This window comes from Urocampus carinirostris, chromosome 14 (assembly GCF_059441175.1).
Source record: "Urocampus carinirostris isolate Australia breed hairy pipefish chromosome 14, RoL_Ucar_1.0, whole genome shotgun sequence".
Taxonomy (NCBI): Eukaryota; Metazoa; Chordata; class Actinopteri; order Syngnathiformes; family Syngnathidae; genus Urocampus; species Urocampus carinirostris.
In genome coordinates, this window is record NC_142362.1 from 3,753,340 (window position 1) to 3,769,411 (window position 16,072).

Sequence of the window (16,072 nt, forward strand, 5' to 3'; positions counted from 1 at the left end):
TAAATATATGAACTCTTCAGTGCTATAAATAAATGACGAAATACCCAAAAACTGACAACATTACTTAATCAGTTTTTAGAGTCCGTAAAATGTGCTTGAATTTGGCCATGTAAAAGATGTCCGAACCCTGCTTGAAATAAATAAAATAACCATGAATAGGCGTCACCAGGCTGTACTTGCCCAAGATACACCACAGGAAATGGTGCCCCTGTGTCCCGTGTGGTTAAGGGATGCGCAAGAATTCAACAAAGTTTGTCACTTTCGGTGCTTACCGTATTTTCCGCACTATAAGGCGCACCTAAAGGTCTTAAGTTTTTTCAAAAGCTGACCATGCGCCTTATAATACAGTGCGCCTTATATATGGATCAATATTAAGTCGCAAAGTCTTGCAACTAATGCAAGCAGCCGCCGACTAGATTTTCCCCCGAACGCGAAGTAGTCCGCGGTGTATGCTGGGATTTATATACCGGCGTTTCATTGGCTAACCAATGTGTCAATCATCATTTGAATCGATCACTATTGGCTAAAGTTATTCGGAGGTAAAGGGGGCGGATCCTTTTTATCATTTACAGGCTCGCATAGGCTAAAGGGGCAAAACAAAGCCTGCAATTGGCCGAAAAAGATGAATGTGAATAGCTCGGTTGGCTACGGCATTGAAGAAACATGTTTTACCATTCTGTATTTGTAAATATTTTACTCTCCTGGATTTACTACACTCATGGATATAAGAGGACCATGGTTGCACATTATTATTAAACGCAACGACTTCGGTGAACTACTCCGGCTATATATTTTCCCAGTATCTTGTTTCAGAGTGATCTCGATGTTTCTGTGATGGGTCTTTTTTTAAATTCAACTCAATTCCAAGTGTTTATTGTCATACGCACAGTAAAGCTGCGAGCGAAAAAGAAAATAGAAACTAAGGAATGGTTGCCATTTCTTGTATCCCAAGACTTTAACCTTACGAATGATATTTGGAACGATGCATTTGAGTGACATCGTACGGACACCGCATCCGCACGTGTCTGAGACACGTATTTGCTTCTTTGCAAGCTTTGGGAATGTTAAGGGGGTAAGAAGTTGGACTGAACTATCTGACTGTTTTGTCAACGTTCCCATTGTAGCGCCTTATAATCCGGTGCGCCTTATGTATGGAAGATATAGGACCAAAAAATTTTTGGGGGGGCGCCCTATTACCCGGTGCGCCCTATAGTGCGGAAAATACGGAAGTTTGAAATGAGAAAAAGTTTATGATAAGTTACTCATCTGTTGATTGATAAATTGCAAGTGATCGAGATTATTTTTTTGATAAGGAATTTCCAAAAACTTGTGGAAACTTCTGTTAAATGTTTTGTTTTCTTCTTTTAATTTCCTAGACCTGAAGAGGGAGGCCAGCATCTGCCACATGCTCAAACACCCGCACATCGTGGAGCTGCTGGAGACCTACAGCTCGGACGGGATGCTCTACATGGTTTTTGAATTGTAAGTCACACACCCGGTCGGACTGGGACTCACTGATTCGTTTTGGCGAGAGACGATGGGGTCTAGAAACAAGGAAAAATAGCCAGTGTTAACCGAAATCTAATCGATATTGCTATGTGATGTACAGTGGAACCTCGGTTCTCGACCATAATCCGTTCCAGAACCCTGTTCGAAAACTGATTTGTTCGATCACCGAAATAATTTTTCCCATTAAAAATGATGTCAATCGTTTTAATCCGTTCCAACACCCTGAATGTTTACCATGAATGTTTAACGTAAACATAAAGCTAACCCGGGCTAATCGTATGTTCGCGTTATCGTAATCTTCCGTACGAAATATTACGCTAACATGAACGTGTAAAAATAAAAAATAAAGGATAAAAAAAAAAATTATGCATAGGATTTCTCACCTTTGTGGTGGTCAGCAGAAGGCGCAGGTGGACGGTCTTTCTTAAATGCAATAGTTGTACGCACTACTTTTCTTTTTTCACCTGTAGCAACTTTGCTACTTGCACTAACTTTCTTCGGAGGCATAATAAGGGGCTAAACCACCGGTGCGCCGCTCACCATCGCACCCTAGCGTACGCACTCACGCATTACCGGCATTTGAACTCCGATTTTTTGACCGAACAGCGAAGCAAGAATTTCTCAAAATTTTTGGTCGGACTCCGATTTGTTCAAACTGAGAGGCGTTCGAAAACCCAGATCCCACTGTAATGCGGTTGTGTAATCGCAAGACATTGCGTTTTTTTTTTTCAAGGATTTATAGTTTGTTATTTGAGCGATGGATTGTTTTCTAACCCAAATTGTCACAGTTCGAGTTTAAAGGCGCCGGCGCGACTGTGATAGGCTAGTGCATGCTGTCAGTCAACCAGCCGGGTTCGAACTGACAACTGAAAGAATCGAACGCGACTACTAGTAGCTTTAGCGGCTCGTTACGTTGATAAGAAATTCGTCAATCAAAATCGGACTCTGAGGAACGTCAGAAGAATTGGTGATCGCCAACGGGTGCTCAGCGGATTGTTATCGCATCCGGTAATAGACTGAGGCGGCGTCGGGAAAGAAAGCAATAGCGAGGCTTCAGGTCCAGCCTACTGCTACAGCTGGGCGCACTACTCTCTTAAGCCACTCGAAGTTTGTATCTCACCAACGCCAGATCCATTAGAAACGGATAACCCATAGCTGCGTACTTTGCCAGAAACAAGCAGAAATTGGAGCGAACGTTCTAGCAGTTCAACATCAAACTCAAGCCACCCGGCATTGAAAAGCCGTCCTGGCTAGAAGAGCCGTGACGGGCCATTTTAAGACCCAGGCCGAACCCTCCCAAGTGGGCTAGTGTCCTGCAAACTCCTAATCGTGTGTTTTGACTTCTGTGACTTGATGTTTACCTCGCAGACCGAAGGCTATGTAAGCACCACCCAATCAAGATGGAGGCATCACATGATGCATTTTGCTTAATCATCGAAGAGACCGGTCTGAAGTCTCGGTTACCCGATGCTAGCGTGCAGCTAACGAGCCGCTCTCTCAATTGTGCATGATCCAAGAATGCTTGAATTTAATCGCACAAACTGATGGATTGTTCAGGATCTTCTGGTAAACACCAGAATTCATTATTCTGTCAACCACAGCAAGTTGTCCTGGTCCTGAGGCAGCAAAGCAGCCCCATGTCATCACATTGCCACCACCGTTCTTCACTGTCTGTATCATATACTCTTTGTCAAATGGGCCATTTTTAGGCCATATGAAACAGGCTGGACACTGACAAAGTTCCATTTTTGATGCATCAATCCACAGAATGTTTCTCCAAAGGTCTTGAAGATAATCAAGATGATTTGTGACAAATGTGAGACTTCTCTTTGTGATTTTGTGACAAGAGTGGTTTTCGGCCGGGAACTCTCCCCTGGATGCCATTTTTGCCCTATGTCTTTCTTATAGCGTTTTTTTAACATAATCGTGTAGACCCTCAAAATAAGGAGAGGAGGCCACAATGTATTTTGAACAGGGTTGGGTAGGGTTACTTTAACTTGATTACTTTCAATTACCTTTGGATTACTCCAATACCAAATATGCTAATAAAAGACAAAAGAAACTAAATATGAATAAAATGATGACTCACAACATGTGGTAAGCTTTCTCTCCTGGCTTTGATCTCCGGCAAAACGAACATAAAATGCGACAGAAACAAAATGAAAATCAATCCAAACAGCTTGCCAATATCATTTTTGCCGTTCCATGTATTCCGTTACTCCCCAAGCCTGCACAAAATGTAGTACATTTTATTCCCATTTCGTCTCTTTTGTCTTTTCTTAGCATATTTGGTATTGGAGTCATCCAAAAGTCATTGAAAGTAATCCCGTTAAAGTAACCCTACCCAACCCTGATTTTGAACTTGCAAGGAGAGCAGGGAGCGAAGTCAAACCTCAAAAGAGATTCTAACCTGTTCTAAACCCCCGTCTTAAGCCATGAATGGCTAATTGTAAAGCTAAAACAGGGGAGTGGGGGGAACACATGTTGGTGTACTCGATAAAATACATTTGAGAAAAGAATGCATTCTCAAATTATCAGTTTTCCTGGAGTCATAGTATCAATTATTTGCACAGTTATGGGAATAGCCTAACCGGCTGAGGATATACTGAGTAATTATGGATGTCCTGTTATGGCTGCCAAAGATGCAGCTCTATTTTGAAGAACTTGAAAAAGGCTTCAAGTTGATACTGTGGATATGGAGAAGTGTCTCAGCCACTGAAAGCTGATAAGAGACCTGGAAATGTCTTCTTATGTCTCCGTATAATAGTGACGTAGTGGATACAGGTGGCTCACTCTAGCCTGACCTAATTGGAGAGAACACCAAGACTGGAATTAAATAATTTGAGAAGAAACGTGGCCCAGCAATTAAGAGACAAAGCATTTGTCGTAACTTGGCTGGGTCAGATCGGAGTGTTATTTAACATTCCAACATGTTCCTGTTGGCATCAGTGAAGAACCAATTAAAAAAGGGGACCGTACGCCATGACCATTAAGGTTGCTACTATTCAGTTAACTGAAACATGTTCTGATTGGTTGAGAACCTCATTTGATGTATTCAGATTTGTTACCAGTACAGTGGAACCTCGGTTTTCGAACGCCTCTCAGTTCGAACAAATCGGAGTCCGACCAAAAATTTAGGGAAATTCTTGTGTCCTAGCCCTAACCTGGTTTCAAATTGAAACACTAGCTCTCAACCCAAACCCTAGCTCTACATCTAACCCTAACTGTAACCCTACCCCTAACCCGGTTTCAAATTGTAACACTAGCTCTCAACCCAAACCCTAGCTCTACGTCTAACCCTAACTGTAACCCTAGCCCTAACCCGGTTTCAAATTGTAACACTAGCTCTCAACCCAAACCCTGGCTCTACGTCTAACCCTAACTGTAACCCTAGCGCTAATCCGGTTTCAAATGGTAACCCTAACTCTCAACCCAAACCATAGCTCTACATCTAACCCTAACTGTAACCCTAGCCCTGACTCGGTTTCAAATAGTAACCCTAGCTCTCAACCCAAACCCTAGCTCTACATCTAACCCTAACTGTAACCCTACCCCTAACCCGGTTTCAAATTGTAACACTAGCTCTCAACCCAAACCCTAGCTCTACGTCTAACCCTAACTGTAACCCTAGCCCTAACCCGGTTTCAAATTGTAACACTAGCTCTCAACCCAAACCCTGGCTCTACGTCTAACCCTAACTGTAACCCTAGCGCTAATCCGGTTTCAAATGGTAACCCTAACTCTCAACCCAAACCATAGCTCTACATCTAACCCTAACTGTAACCCTAGCCCTGACTCGGTTTCAAATAGTAACCCTAGCTCTCAACCCAAACCCTAGCTCTACATCTAACCCTAACTGTAACCGAAGCCCTAACCCGGTTTCAAATTGTAACACTAGCTCTCAACCCAAACCCTGGCTCTACGTCTAACCCTAACTGTAACCCTAGCGCTAATCCGGTTTCAAATGGTAACCCTAACTCTCAACCCAAACCATAGCTCTACATCTAACCCTAACTGTAACCCTAGCCCTGACTCGGTTTCAAATAGTAACCCTAGCTCTCAACCCAAAACCTAGCTCTCTACATCTAACCCTAACTGTAACCCTAGCCCTGACTCTGTTTCAAATAGTAACCCTAGCTCTCAACCCAAACCCTAGTTCTACAGTGGAACCTCGGTTTTCGAACGCCTCTCAGTTCGAACAAATCGGAGTTCGACCAAAAATTTCGAGAAATTCTTGCTTCGCTGTTCGGTCAAAAAATCGGAGTTTTAACGCCGGTAATGCGTGAGTGCGTACGCTAGGGTGCAATGCTGAACGGCGTTCGGGTGTAGATCGCTCTTTTCGTGACCAATGAACCGCTCACCACTTGTTGTGGAGACCCGGGTGCTAAATGACTTGTAAATGACCTGATTTTTTAATTTTTACACGTTCACGTTAGCATAATCTTTCGTACGAAGACTATGCTAACGCTAACGTACGATTAGCCTGGGTTAGCTTTAGTTTACGTTAAACATTCAAGGTAAACATTCAGGGTGTTGGAACGGATTAAAACGATTTACATTATCTGTAATGGGGAAAATGATTTCGGTGATCGAACAAATCGGTTTTCGAACAGGGTTCTGGAACGGATTATGGTCGAGAACCGAGGTTCCACTGTATCATGTTAGGGTGGTGAGAACACTAAAGCAACAATTATTGCTCGAAAACAGAAAGGTTATTCTAGTTTTACCTATTGTGTTTTGTCAGTGGCAATCTTTAGTGCAGGCGTGGCTGAATGGAATGTTTAGGATTTTGTTTTTATATTTCAGTGGTCTCGAGACACCCTCTGCTGGACCAAAGTGGTACTACAGGCATGGAGGGCAACGTCAGGACAAATCGATGATGAAACGCAATCCCGAGGCTTTTAATAATTTGTTTTAATTAATTTTAGCAATTCGTGTTTGCAGCCTTATTGTTATCAGTAGGGAGGGTTTGCACGGGTGCTTGAAATCCTCGAAAGCTTGAATATTATTGTTGTGTTTTCAAGGGTTGAAAACGGCTCGAATTTTGGGTAAAGTGCTTGCAAATGCTTGAAATTGTTGCCATGTTTCTCAACAGGTCTTCTTGAAAATAGTCCTGACGCTGCTCTCTGGTGGCTTCGCTTATTGCATTTATTCTCCCCCGGTGATTCACTGCAGCTGGCATTAATTGGTACAGCATTGGCCTATGAAGCGTTATTGCCCCCTACGGGTTGTGCCCAGGAGGAAAGGTGGATGCTACACCTCAACAGGGCTCTATAAATGTGTAATTATGGACATTTATTATGGGCCATGCTAAAAGTTTCCCAGTGGTAAATTGTAATGGGAAGAACTTCCTGCTATCTATCTACCTTAGTCATATCCCTCAAGAGGGGTGACCGACAGCAAGACAAACACGTATACAAAAACAAAGAAAAGAAAAAAGGAAAAAGTAGCAAAAAACACACAAAAAAATTGACCATGGCCAACCCAAATAACCAAACACCTAACAAGTTTAGCACCTCGGCACCCAAGTCGGTCATGCTTTCGTCCCTCCAGATGAAACGGGACACAAGAAAGCGGCCATGTCACAACACACTCTTCTGTTTAACAGCAGGGCCTGACAGCTTTCACTGGTTTACCCCTGCCGCATCATAGAACAAGTCCAAACATCCTACTATCCTTTCACAACACGTCTCCACTCATTCCTAACATCAACAAGAGTTTTAGCTTCTACTAGATTTAAACTTCTTTCCTGCAGTGCACTCATAACCCCATCTAACCACGTCATTCGCGGCCTTCCTCTTGGTCTCCTTCCATTGACTTCTGCTTTGTAGATCCTTTTCAACATTCGCTCCTCATCCATCTTCTCCATGTGTCCAAACCAACTGAGTACTCTCTTATCCACACGTTTTCCCAGTTCCACTACTACTCCAGTTCTGTCTCTCACAATTTCGTTTCTCAATCTATCCAATCTTGTCACTCCTAACATACTCCTCAAACATTTCCTTGTTGTATAGGCTTTGGTTTCCTCCGGATGGGGGGTGCAGAGGGGTTGGGGGACAGACAGAGATGGGCGGATCCAACTAGATGTTTGATCTTACTGTACACACAGTCCAGTGTTTTTTCCCTAATTGCTCAGTCCACGTATTGAATGAATTTGGACAGTACAGCCCTTAACCATGCCTGATTTAAGTCGCCGGCGATGATAAAAGTTCCGTCGGGGTGTGCAAGCTGCTGTTTATTGATAGCAGCGGGCCGGAGATTTAGCGCTATGCTAACGTTAGCATCCGGTGGAACGTAAACAGCCACAATGACCACAGTTAGCTCTCTCGGTAGATAGAAGGGTCTACACGATACTGCTAGAAACTCTATCGAGTGAGCAGTGTGTGTCAATGATTCGGCTGTTATCATAGCGCATAGTCCCCCACCCCTGTTTTTACCGGAGTCTCCGTCTCGTTCGTGCCGGTGAAGCGTGCGTCCTGCTAGTTGGACTGCGGCGTCGGGGAAGCCAAGAATCCGTGATAGCAGAAAATACTCCAATGTTGAGGTTTTTGAGTTTTTCCTTGCCCTCATGTTGGTTTTAGATCAGGGGATGGTGGAATTATAGTCTGTGGTTTGCAATAATCCGTGCAGCCCTTAGAAACTCTTTGTGATTAAGGGTTATACAAATAAACATGACTTAGTTTGACTTCTCTGCCACTCTGACATCCCCGCCTCCATGTTTCTGTTTGTGTGCATCTCAGCATGGACGGAGCAGACCTGTGCTTCGAGATCGTCAAGAGGGCAGACGCCGGCTTTGTGTACAGCGAAGCGGTGGCCAGGTAAGGCGGATTTGACTTTTTTTATTTACAGCTTGATCTCAGGCCGCCATTTCATCCGACGCACTATTTCGTCGCCTTTGTTAGTCACTACATGAGACAGATCCTGGAGGCCCTGCGCTACTGCCATGACAACAACGTCATCCACAGAGATGTCAAGGTACTTCTTGCTTTTTACGAAGAGAGAAGAAAATCGAGTGCGTGAAATGTATTACGGTTTGAAATCTGTGTCTGCAGCTTTTAATGTATTTTCCGGAGTATAAGTCACAGTTTTTTTCATAGTTTGGCTGGAGGCGCGACTTGTATGTGAAATTATTAACACATTATTATATCATTGAGTTATAAATGGTTGTTACCGGTATATCATTGCCCGTGTTATTCTTACACTAAAACACAAGAGGGCGGCAGTGGCTCAGGAGGTAGAGCGCTCGTCTTGGGATCAAGAGATCGCATTTCGAATCCCGGCTCTTCCGTGTTACATGTCGAAGTGTCCTTGGGTAAGACACTGAACCCCTCATACCCCCCAATAAGCAGGTTAGCGCCTTACATGGCTGCACGGCCGCTATTGGGAAATGTGAAGCACACTGTAAAGCGCTTTGGGAAGTCTTGACTTGAGAAGCGCTATATAAATTCAGATCATTTCATTTCATTTAGGCCTGTGTTATTATTTCATTCACCCCGGTTGTTGGGGGGACATTTTTCAACACCGGGAAGAGCTGAACTAAAAATGGCACCAAAAAGAAAATAGTATTCTTCCGATTACAAGCTGCAAATAGTGAAATTTGACCCGGAAAATAGTCATTGGGCAGCAGGAAGAACCTTTGTAGATAGCAAGAAGCGGAGGTGACGATGGGTCTGATGTAAGGGACGTAGAAGCGGAAGGAGGAAGCGGCGCATCGTCGACCTACCGAGTTGGGGGGTTTGTTTAAAGTTGAGTATTGCTACTGTGACCTTGGCGTTGTTCGCATTTAAGGTAGCTCATGGTTTATTGAAATGACTCACTACTTGGGATATCTAAGACATCTTTGATTCAGTGTGAAAATGAGTTTGCAACCTAAAACAGCTGCAAGAGAAGACTTGGTATTGGTGACCTGTATCACCCATGTTTGCAACCAACTGGTATACAGGGTTGGGTAGGGTTACTTTAACTGGATTACTTTCAATAACTTTTGGATGACTCTAATTCCAAATATGCTAAAAAAAGACAAAAGAAATATGAATAAAATTACTCAATTTTGTGCAGGCTTGGGGAGTAACGGAATACATGGAAGGGCAAAAATGATGTCGGCAAGCTGTTTGGATTTATTTTCATTTTGTTTCTGATGCATTTTATGTTCGTTTTCATCAAAGAGATCAAAGCCAGGAGAGAAAGCTTACCACGTGTTGTGAGTCATCATTTTATTCATATTTAGTTTTTTTTGTCTTTTCTTAGCATATTTGGTATTGGAGTAATCCAAAAGTCATTGAAAGTAATCCAGTTAAAGTAACCCTACCCAACCCTGGTTTTGCCGGAGATCAAAGAGATCAAAGCCAGGAGAGAAAGCTCACCACGTGTTGTGAGTCATCATTTTATTCATATTTCGTTTCTTTTGTCTTTTATTAGCATATTTGGTATTGGAGTCATCCAAAAGTACTTGAAAGTAATCCAGTTAAAGTAACCCTACCCAACCCTGGTTTTGCCGGAGATCAAAGAGATCAAAGCCAGGAGAGAAAGCTTACCACGTGTTGTGAGTCATCATTTGATTCATATCTAGTTTCTTTTGTCTTTTATGAGCATATCTGCTATTGGAGTCATCCAAAAGTCATTGAAAGTAATCCAGTTAAAGTAACCCTACCCAACCCAGGTTTTGCCGGAGATCAAAGAGATCAAAGCCAGGAGAGAAAGCTTACCACGTGTTGTGAGTCATCATTTGATTCATATCTAGTTTCTTTTGTCTTTTATTAGCATATCTGCTATTGGAGTCATCCAAAAGTCATTGAAAGTAATCCAGTTAAAGTAACCCTACCCAACCCAGGTTTTGCCGGAGATCAAAGAGATCAAAGCCAGGAGAGAAAGCTTACCACGTGTTGTGAGTCATCATTTGATTCATATCTAGTTTCTTTTGTCTTTTATTAGCATATTTGCTATTGGAGTCATCCAAAAGTCATTGAAAGTAATCCAGTTAAAGTAACCCTACCCAACCCAGGTTTTGCCGGAGATCAAAGAGATCAAAGCCAGGAGAGAAAGCTTACCACGTGTTGTGAGTCATCATTTGATTCATATCTAGTTTCTTTTGTCTTTTATTAGCATATTTGCTATTGGAGTCATCCAAAAGTCATTGAAAGTAATCCAGTTAAAGTAACCCTACCCAACCCAGGTTTTGCCGGAGATCAAAGAGATCAAAGCCAGGAGAGAAAGCTTACCACGTGTTGTGAGTCATCATTTGATTCATATCTAGTTTCTTTTGTCTTTTATTAGCATATTTGCTATTGGAGTCATCCAAAAGTCATTGAAAGTAATCCAGTTAAAGTAACCCTACCCAACCCTGCTGGTATATTGAAACAAGGCCAGTAGCAAGCCTTTAGAATCCCGTTATCAGTACTCGCCCAACCCTACGAACAGTATCCCGCTTTGTGCGACTCCGATGCGTTTAATCGAGTTATAAATACGGAATGATTTTGCTATCGCCCGTTAACAGAAGCTGCTGTCTCGTTCTTATCAGATGCGCTTCCCCCAATTTATTGTCCCCCTTTCTCGCTCCCTCTCGCATTTGCACGAAAGCCGCCCAGGCAACTTCCGATGCATGAAAGTCGCCGGATTGATTTAAAGCCTCTGTATTTATCTTCAGCCGAACGTCCCTGCCGCAAGCAGTTTTTTTGGGGGTTTTCGGGCGAGTGTATGTTTGGGAATGGATATAGGTTTTTAACACTCTACTAGGAATGGGAAAAATGACGGTCATTCAACTGCTGAAGTTTGATTAGATGTGTGTAAGGGCTGCCACGATTAGTCGACGTGATCGTCAAAAATCGATAATGGAAATAGTTGATAATGTATTCCACTGGTCGACTATTCTCAATAGAAATGTTTTTCGACAGAGTGATGCATCTTATCCACCTATTTTTCGATCGATCTATCCATCTATCTCAGGGGTCGGGAACCTATGGCTCGCGAGCCATATATGGCTCTTTCTATGAGTACCTATGGCTCAGAGACCAATTTGATTGCATGCAAAATTTCTCCATCTTGTTCAAAACCGGGAATGTCTATGCTATTCAGGTACACGTAAAGCCAAACCAAAGCTAAATGCAAAGGAAACACTTCGCAGTATATATAGGGCACGTTTTTCACTACAATTTACAGTCAAGGTGTCACACAAAAAAGGGGGAAAAAAAACTCGTTTTGGCTGTACAACGTTAAAGAATCCTTTATTTAAAAGTTCACTATATAATCTGTGTTCAGTGTTCAGATACCTTATGATGAATCCACAGAACTGTAAATACGCCAAAACACCGGAAGAGAACTTAGTCATTTGATTGGGTGAGTGGGAGGGATGGGTGGAGCTATGCAAAAAGTGCAAGCATTCCCTCCCATCTCTCGCCAAAGGTAAGCACATAAGGCTCCCTTTTCTCAGAATGTCGTGACGTTTTTACAAAATAAATGCTTGCATCTGGTTTTGAAACCAATATGTATGAAAAAAAGGGTCAAAAGGAGTTTAACCGATCTTGAGTCATTGCAAGAAAGAGACAAGTTTAAAGTGGTATGTTTGTTGATTTTGGGACAGGGGCTCTGCATTATTCTCTTTTCATAATTTTTATCAAATCATCAAAAATAAATGTGCTGAAGACTAAGCTTTTGTCTGGGGCGCGGGTTTAGCAATTTAGTAAATTTGTCTCATAATATATGGCGTGGCTCTTTCCCAAAATAAAATTAATATTTTTTGCTTTTATGGCTCTTTGAGTCAAAAAGGTTCCCGACCCCTGATCTATCTAGACATCTATCTATCTATCCATCTATCTAGCTATCCATCTATCTATCTATCTAGACATCTATCTAGACTTCTATCTATCTAGACATCTATCTACCTAGGCATCTATCTAGCATCTATCTAGACTTCTATCTATCCAGACATCTATCTATCTATCTATCTAGACATCTATCTATCTAGACATCTATCTATCTAGACATCTATCTATCTATCTAGACTACTATCTATCTATCTAGACATCTATCTATCTAGACATCTATCTAGCTATCCATCTATCTATCTATCTAGACATCTATCTAGACTTCTATCTATCTAGACTTCTATCTAGACATCTATCTACCTAGGCATCTATCTAGACTTCTATCTATACAGAGATCTATCTATCTATCTAGACATCTATATATCTAGACATCTATCTATCTATCTATCTATCTAGACATCTATCTATCTAGACATCTATCCATCTATCTATCCATTTATGTATCAATCTATCTATCTAGACATCTAGACATCTATCTAGACTTCTATCTAGACTTCTATCTAGACATCTATCTATCTAGACATCCATCTACTTAGAAATCTATCTATCCAGAAATCTATCTATCTAGACTTCTATCTAGACATCTATCTACCTAGGCATCTATCTTGCATCCATCTAAACTTCTATATCCAGACATCTATCCATCTAGACATCTATCTATCTAGACATCTATCCATCTATCTATCCATCTATGTATCAATCTAGACATCTAGACATCTAGACATCTATCTAGACATCTATCTAGACTTCTATCTAGACTTCTATCTAGACATCAATCTATCTAGAAATCTATCTATCTATCTAGACATTTATCAGACTTCTATCTATCTAGACTTCTATCTAGACATCTATTTATCTAGACATCTATCTAACTAGGCATCTATCTAGACATCAACCTAGACTTCTATCCATCTAGACATCTATCTATCTATCTAGACAGCTATGTATCTAGACATCTATCTAGACATCTATCTATCTAGACATCTATCTATCTAGACATCTACCTAGACTTCTATCCATCTAGACATCTATCTATCTATCTTGACAGCTATGTATCTAGACATCTATCTATCTAGACATCTATCTATCTAGACATCTACCTACCTACCTACCTACATGTTAATAATTAACAATAAATGGAATTGTCCCTCTGTTTCATTCATTAGCTCACGATGACTACAGTATTTCAAAGTACTGTATATCCAAAATTGTCTTTACTCTTATTTTTTACTATGATGTGATGAAGGATTAGGCCTCTAGAGGGGACTGTTGTTCCAGTTCAGTGTTTTCCATCGTCACAAACAATGTTTAGACTCAAAGGGTGTATAGTGGGAAAATAACTTGACTCTGGGATAAAATTAGCTTTAAGTAGAGGATGAGGATACAAATGCATGAAGATTATGTTTTAGAGTTGATATTATTTTACGTGCTAGAGCAGGGGCATATCCAATTATTTTCATAATTTTTTTTTGTATATATATTTTTAAACATTGACATGTTATGTTTCTCTATGTGTTTTTAAATAGATCCGTTTTGTCGAATATGTTTCGAAACTCTCGCAATTATAGAAAATAATATATTTGGTCCCTGTTTTAAGCACTAAATTTGATATTTAGTTTAGAAGTAGTAGTGTAGTTGTTGTTCTTTCTTTCTTTTTTTGTTTGTTTTAGTTTTTTATTTATTCAAACTGATTTTTATAGTACTTCTGTAGTATTTTGTTGTATTACTGTAGTTTTACTTTTGTAGTAATTTGGAGTATTTCTGCAGTAGGACACTTGTAGTAAATCCGTAGCAGTATTTGTGTTGTATTATTGAAGTATTTTTGTAGTATTTCTACTGTAGTATTTCTGTTGTAATATTTTGTTGTAGTATTTTTATATTATAGTATTACTGTGGTATTTTTGTAGTATTTCTATAGTATTTCCACATTAGTATTGTTTTAGTATATCTGTAGTACTGCTGTAGTATTATTTGTAGTATTTTTACTCAGTAGGGTTGTTGTAGTATTTCTATAGTATTTTTGTTACATTACTGTAGTTGTATTTTGTAGTGTTTTTGTTGGAATATATATGTATTTTTGTATCAAATGGTGGTTTTATTTTTGTGTATTTCTGTAGAAGTATTCTTGAAGTAGTACCATAGTAGTATTATTTTAGTGTTTCCCTAATATTCTTGTAGTATTTTGTTATATTTATTTAGTATTTTTGTATTATTACTATAGTTGTATTTTTTATTGTTTCAGTTGTAACATTCCTGCAGTAGTATTTTTGTGTTTTCTTTCCCATAGTATCTTATTTTCAGAATGAAAGCAAAATAACGTCACTGTTTTAAACCACTCTGTGTGATATTTAGTTTTGTCGTAATTATTGTTATTGTTTTTTGTAGAACTTCTGTCGTAGCATTTTTTGTTGTTGACACACAAAGAGAGAAAAGGGACAAGTTGGTATCAATTTTTTTTTTAGTTAATAGTACTTTATTTACTGTTTTATTTATATATATATATATATATATATATATATATATATATATATATATATATATATATATATATATATATATATATATATATATATATATAATATCATCTCATCTCATTAGCTACTCCGCTTATCCTCGGTAGGGTCGCAGGGGTGCTGAAGCCCATCCCAGCTATCATCGGGCAGTGGGCAGGGGACACCCTGAACTGGTTGGCAGCCAATTGCAGGGCACACGGGGACAGACAATGCACTCGCTCATTCACACCTAGGGACGATTTAGACCGACCAATTCACCTAAAATGCATGTTTTTGGAATGTGGGAGGAAACCGGAGTGCCAAACCCAAGCAAGCACGGGGAGAACATACAAACTCCGCACAGGAAGTCTGGAGCTGGATTTGAACCCACGCAGGAGGTTCCCAAGACCTTAGAACTGTGCCGCACACACGCTAACCACTGCGTCGCCGTGCTGCCCTTATATATATATATATATATATATATATATATATATATATATATAGTTGTCATTATACTTCGACCATTTTCCCATGGCGGGCCGGATGAAGAAGCCCGTGGGGCTGCATCTGGCTCCCGGGCCTTAGTTGGTCCACCTCTGATGTATAGCTCCTGATCATCAAAGTCGCGCTTTCGTCTTGACTTTGCTTTCGTCTCGGTGGTTTTGTGCTTGCACAGCACTGACTAATGGAAGGACACGGTCTGCTTTTGGATCTCCATTGTTGTTCTTTCCAAGGCCACTTCAAAGAAAGTGAACGCCATTATTGAGGTCTTTGTCTGGCTTTACTGCTCAATTGAATCAACACCGCTGGGAGCGAAAACAAATATTCTTGCCCTGATTCTTCGGGTTTTCTAGGCAAAGCACACAGAAAGCGACTACCTGAAATCAAAGTGTTTATGAAATCGTTGCCTTGTTTCTCCACGAGTCTGCTTGAAAATGACGCCAACAATGTCTTTTTGTGGCTTCACTTTGCCACAATATTTCTTCCTGCCCTTGTGATTAACGGCAGCAAACCTTAATTTGTATGGCATTGTCCTATGAAGCGTCCTTGCCCCTACGCCCAAGAGGACAGGTGCACGATACACGTCAACAGGGCACTACGAAATGTGTATTAGTGCAAATATTACGTATCGATTATGGACATTTGTAATGGATCTTGCAAAAAGGTATGGTAGCGTTTCCCAGTGGTAAATTGTAATGGGAAGAACTTGAACTGAAAATATGAGCGTCATTTTTACCCAACACCTTAACC

At 40.6% G+C, this 16,072-nt stretch overlaps 1 protein-coding gene across 15 annotated transcripts in view; it reads left to right on the forward strand.

The window, feature by feature from the left end:
• caska (calcium/calmodulin-dependent serine protein kinase a) overlaps window positions 1-16,072 on the forward strand; it is a 194,921-nt gene that overhangs the window by 94,501 nt on the left and 84,348 nt on the right. For all 15 annotated transcript variants that reach the window (XM_088352218.1, XM_088352216.1, XM_088352222.1 and 12 more), the window contains exons 3-5: window positions 1,377-1,482; window positions 8,250-8,327; window positions 8,412-8,484. In XM_088352218.1, coding sequence (XP_088208344.1) covers window positions 1,377-1,482; window positions 8,250-8,327; window positions 8,412-8,484 — 257 coding nt within the window. The remainder of the gene's footprint in view (window positions 1-1,376; window positions 1,483-8,249; window positions 8,328-8,411; window positions 8,485-16,072) is intronic.